This window comes from Bidens hawaiensis, unplaced genomic scaffold (genome assembly GCF_021521415.1).
Source record: "Bidens hawaiensis isolate Kalapana, Puna unplaced genomic scaffold, B.hawaiensis_p1.1 tig00010808_1, whole genome shotgun sequence".
Classification (NCBI taxonomy): domain Eukaryota; kingdom Viridiplantae; phylum Streptophyta; class Magnoliopsida; order Asterales; family Asteraceae; genus Bidens; species Bidens hawaiensis.
In genome coordinates, this window is record NW_027491830.1 from 36,850 (window position 1) to 46,491 (window position 9,642).

Here is a 9,642-nt window from a genome sequence, read left to right on the forward strand (position 1 = left end):
AAAGAACTAGGAGTATAGGACTAGGTAATAATATTATCTAGTGGCTCTTATCGAGCCAAGACGAGTCAAGCTCGAATTGAATCAAGCTGAATCAAGCTCGAGTCGTTTTTTTATCGAGTTAAAAAACCGAGCCGACTCGTTTTTTATCGAGTTGAAAAACCTAGCTTGACTGGTTTTTTTATCGAGTTGAAAAACCTAGCTCGAGCTCGTCGAGCTGGGCTCCTTTAATTTTTTTACTTTATATTTATTATTTAATAAATTTTGATATATAATAGACAAAATTATAACTTTAACATACATATTTATAATATTTATAAACTATATAATTTATAACTTTATATATTTCACTTTTGTTAATTTTTTACAAGGTTTTAAAGATCGAATTGCATAATATATGCATAATTTTCAATTATTTATTTTTTGGTATGCTATTATTATATATAGATATTAAAATTTAGGGCATAATCTAAACAAGTCAACGAGTTGAGCTAACAAGTCGAGCCAAGACCCAGCCTCGAGCTTTACTCGTTTAGAAATCGAGCTGAGTAGAGCCAAGCTCATTTAGAATCGAGCTCTTTTTGAGCGAGCCGTAAGCGTCAGACTTTTTGAACAGCCGTAGGTAATAGGTGTATCAAATGTTTTTAAAACTGGTATTTTACTCGTACTGGATTTTGTTTAAAAATGGTACAATCGGTTAAACCGGGATGTATCAGGATGTTCAACCGTGTTGAATATTCTACTTTGTAATTCCATATACATACAACTTCAACTTAAAAAATAACCTAAAGTATATTCATAAACAATTAAGCATCACACATGAACAATGATTGAGACAAATAGAAAGTTTATACTTTATATACGGACTTAATCAATTATAAAAGATGTAAAGAAAACAACTTGGATTTGCAAGATACAAAATTGATTGGTTAACGAATTGTCGTTATCGTGCTTACTCATTTCAATTTTATCTATCAGGTTAAAAGTCGAAAAAAATATAAAAAATCACTTGGATTTAGAGCCGGTATTTAAAAAAAAATGTTTGGTGGTACAATGTTCTAACAAATTGTATAAAAATATCGGGCTCTAAATGCCGGCTGGGTTGCCAAAATAAGATAACATTGGGTATATCTGTTAGCCGTAAGTTTACATTTACATTTGTATTTTCTGTGTTAATTTACCGATAGTAGAAAAGAGTTCTCCACTTTCACTTTATATATTTTTATATTAAAAAAAAAGACCCACCAAGCAACCACGTCTTCTCTTCTTTTTTGGCGGCAAACACTAATAATGTTTTGGCGCCAAATCCATATCTCCCCCCAAATCTAACACTTGTTCATCTTCATTTCCGATCCAAGAAAGAAACAAGAAACAATACAGGTGTTTTATTAATTAGGGTTTGGAAAGTTCAATTATGACTAAAGAAGAAGCAGAAAACGGAAGAAGAGATGATATGTTGATCGATAACCCTGACCCCCAAAACAATGATGCTTATTATTATCCCGAGGGATTCAATTCTAGTTACCTCAAACTCTATTACGGTACTTTCTTCAACATTTATTTTATCACCACTAAACTTCTTGTACCAAACAAAGTATCGTATAACTAAAAAGAGTATATGAAAGTGTAGTTTGTGTTTATGGGCATTTAGTAGTTTTTCATAAGGCTCCAAAGTAAGATGAATGAATATACAAATGGGTCGGGCTGGAACGGGTCAATTAAAAAAAGGGTGGTTTTGGTTTTTGGTAATGTTTCACCAAATCTAACTTCTCCTGATTGCCCACCTGTGTCATAAAAGACATCGCATTAGCAAAAAGAAAAAGGAATACTAAAACAGACTCAAAATGAACGTTATTCGACAAAAACAATCCCAAGTGGTAAAAATTAAAAAATCAATTCAGATGTCCAAAATGATACCACAGTCCATCAGCATGCATGTTTCTCAAAAAATCTCCTTTAACATATGCTTTACCGGATTCTTCAATAGGATCATACTTACTTTCTAATTTTCTACGTTATTTAACCTGCTAAATGTAACTAGAGTAATTATTATTTACTCTGTAGTTTTGAATAGAGCAATTACAGTACATAAATATGAAGTTGAATAATAATTGTTATACTAGTTCATAAACTTTAGAGTAACAATACTTACTCTAGTGTTAGCATGTTTACTTTAGTTCTTTGTATGCCTTTCACGTTGAAAGCTGTTTGTATTTGATCCTTACAATGTATTTTGTTTTTTACAGGAAGGCTTTTTCCTCATGCAGATATGTCCAAATGGATGGCATATGCAAACGGTAATCGTATTATGTTTATATATTTGGATCAAAGGTTCATGATAATAACCAGTTGTATTGCTTGTTTATGCAGATAGGGGTCATCCCTCGTGTGACAAATCATATTTTGGGCGACGAGAGTTTTCTTTCACATTAGATAATGATATATACGTGCGGTTCCAGTCTTTCGAGAAAGCCAGTGAGCTTGAAAAGGCCATCAAAGACCAATGCCCATTCAAAATAGACATCGGTCCCGTTTATACTGTTGATGTAAGATTCTTTTGCTTAATTAAGTGAATTTTATATTATTTACGTATTAATACATGTTTTTTGATCCTTTAACAGCCTGCAAAGAGGCACGCATATGCACAATCTGGGGACAATATTTTCACTCCTGTGGAAAGAGAGCTAGTGTTTGATATAGTAAGATTCTTTTACTTTATGAATGGATTTTAAATGCAAATATTTTATTAGTTAACATGAATAATGTTTGTTTTCCAGGATATTTCCGATTATGATGATGTCAGATATTGCTGCTCGGGTGCAGATGTTTGCATGGACTGCTGGCCTTTGATGAACGTTGCCATTAAAGTGATTGATACCGCTCTTAGAGGTATAAAGTATATTTTTTTATGTAGTATGTATTATATGAGTATACACTAATTATGTCTGATTGGTTCAGATGATTTTGGATTCAATCATATTCTTTGGGTTTACAGTGGTCGTCGTGGTGTCCACTGTTGGGTTTGTGACACAAGAGCAAGAAGGTAATACATCAAAACCTGTAAAACCATTAATTCACGTTTAATCATTATGTGTTTTGAAATTTTGTATTTCAGGCTAAATAATGAACAAAGGTCTGCTATCGCCGATTATTTTCGCGTGTACAAGGTTTAATATTAGTTCATACATACTCATATAACCATGCATTTATGCAAAATTTTATATATGAGTTTTGTATTATCATTTCTTGCTTTACAGGGTAACAGTAACAGTAAATCAAAGGTGTCTCTTGTGGGTCCCGCACTTCATCCTTTCCTCGTGTAAGTATCTAAAAATTTGTATAATAATCATTCGTTTTTAGCTATGAGTGTACATGAAACCGAAATAACTGACCCGTAACCGAAATAACTGATCCATAAACGGAATAACTAACATAACTGAACATAGATAATCAGACAACTGAAAACCGAGAGTTTGGTTTTATGTTTTCACAAATACTGGATTTGCGGTTCAGTTACCATTTCACATGTACTGAAAAATGAAAATACCAAAGTAACTTTTATAACTGATCTGAAAAACTGAAAATTTGACTTTTGTCATGGATTTTATAGATTATATTTTAATTTTTGAATACTGAGTATTTTATGTCACAAACCAGTAATATCACTTTTATTAAAATCAAACTTGTTGCAACCAATGAATCTCTGAAACAATTCGAATCAGAGAAACAAACCACAAAATAATATCCATCAGTTTTACAACTGAATATGTTAAAGACTAGCAGATGATCTGCAACTAATCTCTTTGATAAAGAACAGAAAAAATCAAAGACAAACCCCGATTTTGGAATGGAGAACTAGTGAGAATGAAACCAGAAAGTCTTATATAAAAAGTCTGAAAATCGACTCTATAAGCACCATCCTAACGGTTATAATTTGAACCAGCTTAACGGGCCTAGACATTAACAGCAACAGCCCATACTTTTAATCAGCTACGAGCCCACATCCACATTCAGAACAGGCCCAAACTTAACATAAAACATAAAAACAAAATATTAGAAACTTATAACTAATATCAATATAAACCACACTTAAATAGATAGAATTGCAATGTGATACATTTTTAACAATTTATAAAACAAAAAACTTAATAAATGGTGTAGCCATAAAAATTTAGGCCAGATAACAATTATGAATCTCAAATGGCAAAACCGAAAAATCCGTGACCAAGTTGAACCCATTTTGAAAACTGAAAACTGTTTAAAACCAAAAACCGAAAGGAGTTTTCAATAGCCTAAGAAACCGAAATTTTCAGAATCTGATTTTGTTTGAGTGCAAAACCGGCCTTTGCATTGTTTATATTTGCATCTTGTGTTATTCCTGCAGGAGATCATATAAGGTTCTGAGTGACTACTTTGAGAATAAATTACTTTGCAGACAACAGTTACTATCTGATGAAAGATATGAGAATATACTGGACATGATTCCTGATGAATGTATGCAATCTGGATTACATTTTGTCTTATTTGCGCTCCAAGAAATGTTTATATAATTTGAAATTATTTTGCAGCTGTAACAGCAGAGCTTAGAGGTAAGTGGCAAGGCACAAGGCGGTCTAACGCAAACGATATTAATATCGTGCGATGGGAGCAACTTAAACACCAGTGTAGCAAAAAAAAAGTATGCTTATTATATTGAATAATATAAATTAAATAATTAATGATTTGTCGTTAACGACCTTTGAATCTTTGTTTTTGTTTCACATGTTAGACACCTGGGCTTCGTAGATGTGTTGAGGAGATCGTATTTTCTTACACTTATCCTAGGATTGATATGGAGGTCAGTAATCCGTTTTATTTTCATTTTTATCCTCAACTTTATATTTTGTAATAGCTATAATGTATTTAACCTTTTGAGGTCACGTCTTAGGTTTCAAAACACATGAACCATTTGTTGAAGGCGCCTTTTTGTGTACACCCCAAAACGGGTTCGTGATTATTAATATCCATGTATATGATGCAAAATGCCAAAATGTTAATCTCACAATCTTGAATTTTTTTTAAAAAAATTTTATGCTTTAATGTCTTATCTTTTTTTCTCAGGACGCGTTTGTGTTCCTATCGACCCAAACGTTTGTGATGAGTTTGATCCTACCAATGCGCCAACACTTTCTAAGGTAATTATAATTTGTTAGCAAGCTATTCTGTATCAATATACGACATTTCTGTTTATTATCTGTTTTTTCACTAACAAATAATATTCTCTTTGCTGAATCGCAGCTTTTGAGGGAAATCAACACCGGAGGCTTGCAAGCGGAAGACGAGAAAGGTATGCTACTCAAAATATCATAACATTTATTCAATATATCATTTTTTTCCAAATTTAAAGCTTCCTTTACATGTGAATAGTTAGATTCAATGTATTTTTAAGGATATCTGTTTTGTCATTCATGTGTAATACATATTCATTATTATAGTATTGACTCATCTTGTGACCGACTGACTGGTGAACCTAAACCGACCATTTTTTTGTTACTATTATGATGTTTTAATTAATTTTTTGAAAAATGTTTTTATCATTTGTGGATTGATGCTAGTATGGGAAAGAACTTCAATGGGGAAGTCAATCAGATACTTTAAAGAAGCGTTCTTGCAGCCGTTGCTGAAATCTTGCAAGGTAATCAAGAATGTTATAAATAGTGTGTTACATATCAAAAAACGATTTATTAATTTGTGTATTGAAAACTAACAATTAACTGTTTTTGCAGGATGAGATGGACGCTGCTTATAATGCCAAAATTCAGCAATCAAAAAACTCATTGGATTACTAAATGCCTATATTTTATCAGTACAAAATGTTCACATTTGTTTGAGTGAACATATTTGGGTTAAAAAATATATAATCAATTATGGGTGTTTTTTTTTCAAGACTGGTTGCAATGTGAAACTGGCAATGCTTTGACTTATGATGTTTATTGAGTATTTTAAGTGTGAAAGCTTTAATGGTTGAAGAAGTCAAAACATAATTTAATAAGTTGGAAGCGTGGTTTAAGCTTCTCAGCTAGTATGGGCTGTATGGGCAGAGCATTGGTTCTTTTTTTCTTGAAAGTATTCATTTGGTGTTTTTGTTTATAATATATTTTTTTTTCTAGTTTCTAAAACTCTTTAGATGTTTATTAAATTCTGTTATATGTGGTCCAATATTTTGAACATATCTGCTAAAATTATCGACTTGCAAGTTCAAATGGGTTCAAGGACATTAAAAAATATATATAAGATGGGATGATAAGTGGTGTCAGTTGTGAACATGACTTGTATATTTATTTAAGTCAAAGTATTAATCCTAAATGACTTAAAACTGTGTAGTCTGTAAACAACTTGCGTAATTCATTTATATATTGGTTAATGGTTTAAACATGTCAGCGATCTCACCCCATTTTAAGCGCCCAATCGTAACTATATTCGAAGCTATGAAACTACCATAATGAATTAATCAAGAGTCACCAATTATCTCTTTGCATGAGTTTATTACTATTTTCAACCCAATTCTTTTATCAAAAAAAGATTAAAAAAAAAAAAATTCTCCCACAATTTGCAACTTAAGGATCACACGAATACAATTTGTGTTCTACTGTTAGGTCACTTTCAGTTTAAACAAAGATATTTAAAGTAAGTAGCATGCCATAAGGCTATGTGTAGTGGAGGGGCTACAAATGAGAGCGAATTGTGACATGTGGCGCTCAATCAGCAAAGAGGGCGAATTTGTTTTTGGGGTGTAATAGTGTAAGGGCTACAAGTTGGGCACACAATATCTTTTTTTATTATTTTTTTTTTATAATTAAACTAATCAAATAAAAACCAATTTCTTCAAATAGTTAAATAAAAATGCATTAAATTAAAAAGAAATACAAAAAAATACATAACTAAAAAAATACATAACTAAAAATATAAAAAAAACATATAGCTCAGTTGGCGTACATGTTTAGGTTCGGGTCGGAAAATTGAAACGGATAGCTCGGTTGGTTTAGGTTCATCGGGTTCCATTGTAAGTTCACGTTCGGTTGGTTTTGCGAACCATGGTGTTGACCAAAAGGAGGGAATGAGTGGTTCGGTTGGTTCAGGTTGTTTCTAGGATTCATTTTGCATATACATATACACACACACACAACATATATACATATACATATATATACACACACAACATATATACATATACATATATATACACACACAACATATAATAATATTATTTTCTTCACCCAGGCGATAATAACACCCCGCCCCCACCCCATTTTGCCCACTTATCGCCGGGGGGGGGGGGGGGGGCGGTGTTCGCGACCAATGTCGCCTCAAATCGACCAAACCCAAGCCCCACTACATATGGCCTAAGAAGGAAACTTGTAGTTGTATACCCCAGATTTATCATGGTTGAAACTAAGCAAGCAATGCTAAGCTAATCAACATGTCAATGGTGAATTGCAAAGGACCACACTTGGCCATACATAGCAGGTGGATCATAATACATATGGAAAATTGAGCAAGGACCATACAAGTTGAATATGAAGGCTTTAAGCAATTTCGGTACATGAATGATGAAATTTCATCGTCACACAATACAATTAACACCCGAAAATGACCCTCTATGTGCATACTAAATTCATCAAAATCTATTGACTCGTTATAATTATTTGATGATTATCACAACCCCGTTTTATATCAATAACCTTTAAATCCATTAAAATAGACATCATTACGATCAAAACTGACTTAAACATTGTGCATTTGATAATGTTTTCTTAATTAAATAATACTTGTAAAACTTAATCTAACACCATTATTGTGTGTTTAAAATTTTAATGTGAATACCACTATTTTAAAGAGAAACATGAAAAACAGATGGTGTGCGCTGTAGATTTGCCTTCAGGTCACTGCTGGTTGACGGCTCTAGGGTTAGTCAACTCAAACCTTTGCCTTATGCCTCCACATTGCTTAGGCCTCTATTTACAAAAATATCTTCTACATAAATATGTTAATTTAGGCCCAATTTTACCTCTTTTAAGTTGGTTGGACAAATTTTAAAACAACTCAATGTTATATATTTTTATAATATGCATATGTTCTAGTTTTTGGTTAAGAAAGTTTATCTTATCGATTGTATAGTTTTTGTATTACTATGACATATTACAACAAAACTAATTATTTTATAAAATGGCATGGCCTAAGGAGGTCATTCTTTTTGTCATGTATTTTTTTAAAAAATAAAGTTTTATTTTAATTTAGGCCTTTAAATGATTGAGCCGGCCCTGCTTCCGGTTTATCATCGTCTCACCTCTCTAAACCTCTCATAATGGCTAGCACGTACAAATCCAAATTGAGCAAGGACCATACAAGTTGAGTATGAAGGCTTTAAACAATTTCAATACATGAATCTAAGAATCACACAATACAATTAACACCACCGAAAATGACCCTCTAGATGCATACTTAATTCTCCAAAATCTATTGACTCACCATAATGATTGGATGATTATCACAACACATTTTCAAGTCAATAACTTCTAAATCTATTAAAAAAGCACATTGCGAATAAACTAGTTTATAGTTTCTTAAAAAGGAGTTGATTACTTAGACTCTTGGATGATCCTTGTGGTTTACCTACATTGCAGATTTATTCCCCAACTTTTAAAAATAATATGTATGATCAAGATAGTTTGATATAGTGCACTCGGGGTACTCCCTAGTGTGGATGCTCGTTAAGTTTTCAATTGAACTTTTTAAAATGATCAAATTACCATTTTGTAAGAATAAATGAAAAAACTAAATATTAAAATAAAAAGAGTAAAATGTCATCGAAACCTGAAAGTTAGCCAAAAAAAAAAAAAAAAAAAAAAAGGAAAAAAATTAGTTAAAAAATAGCTAAATAAATAATTTATATTTTAATAAAAATACGAGTAAAATAGACATTTTATAAGTTACTATTAATAAAGTATATTGAAATTGTTAAATATGAAATATCATCTTGTAATCTCGTCTATAATATTTGATCACAATTGCCACCTTAATCAAAATATGTAAAAAAACATAAATACCACTTACTTAACGTTAAAATATTAACAAGGTTAATGAAATGAATAAAAATGACAAGATTTGGAATCCTCAAGGGTCCTATGTAAAAAAAAGGTTTTTGGACTTAAGTTGCGTAATTGATCAATCGTTGCAGACGAAGGTGAATCTTTACTCTAATATTTTAACATTTCTTCAATCCTTAATATTTTTAGACAAAATGACAAAAGTCGTCCTTTATGTTTGCACGGTTTTTCAATGGACGTCCTTTGGCAAACTTAATGACAAAACACATCCTTTATATTTGAAAACTCTATCACGTTTTGTCCTTTGACCATAACCCAGTTAAATATTTTTGTTAAATTTGGTCATGTGCAATGCACATGAGGGTATATTTGTAAATTTATAAATAGATTTAATAACTAAAAAAATAAAACATATATATAAGATATATATGTAAAACTGTTAAAAAAAGATATAATATGTAAAAAGATTTTTCTCTCTTACTCTCTCTCCCTCCCTCCTTCCCCCCCCCCCTCTCTCTCTCTCTCTCTTTATGTGTTTAGTGTTTAAACCGCCACCACC

The 9,642-nt window shown here is 31.7% G+C and overlaps 1 protein-coding gene across 1 annotated transcript; it reads left to right on the top strand.

Annotated features, from left to right (window-relative positions):
* Positions 1-1,411: 1,411 nt before the first annotated feature.
* On the top strand, positions 1,412-6,078 carry LOC143536423 (uncharacterized). Its single transcript, XM_077030414.1, has 16 exons — positions 1,412-1,538; positions 2,244-2,294; positions 2,368-2,543; positions 2,619-2,696; positions 2,775-2,886; positions 2,956-3,040; positions 3,113-3,164; positions 3,255-3,316; positions 4,382-4,491; positions 4,566-4,675; positions 4,766-4,834; positions 4,925-4,982; positions 5,098-5,171; positions 5,275-5,323; positions 5,592-5,671; positions 5,763-6,078. The coding sequence occupies exons 1-16, from the start codon at positions 1,412-1,414 to the stop codon at positions 5,823-5,825; spliced, it is 1,356 nt and encodes a 451-aa protein (XP_076886529.1). The 3' UTR covers positions 5,826-6,078.
* Positions 6,079-9,642: the final 3,564 nt, after the last annotated feature.

What these genes read in the sequence shown, in the direction of transcription:
- LOC143536423 (XM_077030414.1), top strand. Translation starts at nt 1,412, where the DNA reads ATGACTAAAGAAGAAGCAGAAAACGGAAGAAGAGATGATATGTTGATC. An exon ending in GGACATGATTCCTGATGAAT is followed by an intron (nt 4,492 to 4,565) that starts GTATGCAATCTG and finishes ATTATTTTGCAG; the next exon opens with CTGTAACAGCAGAGCTTAGA. An exon ending in ACCAGTGTAGCAAAAAAAAA is followed by an intron (nt 4,676 to 4,765) that starts GTATGCTTATTA and finishes TTCACATGTTAG; the next exon opens with ACACCTGGGCTTCGTAGATG.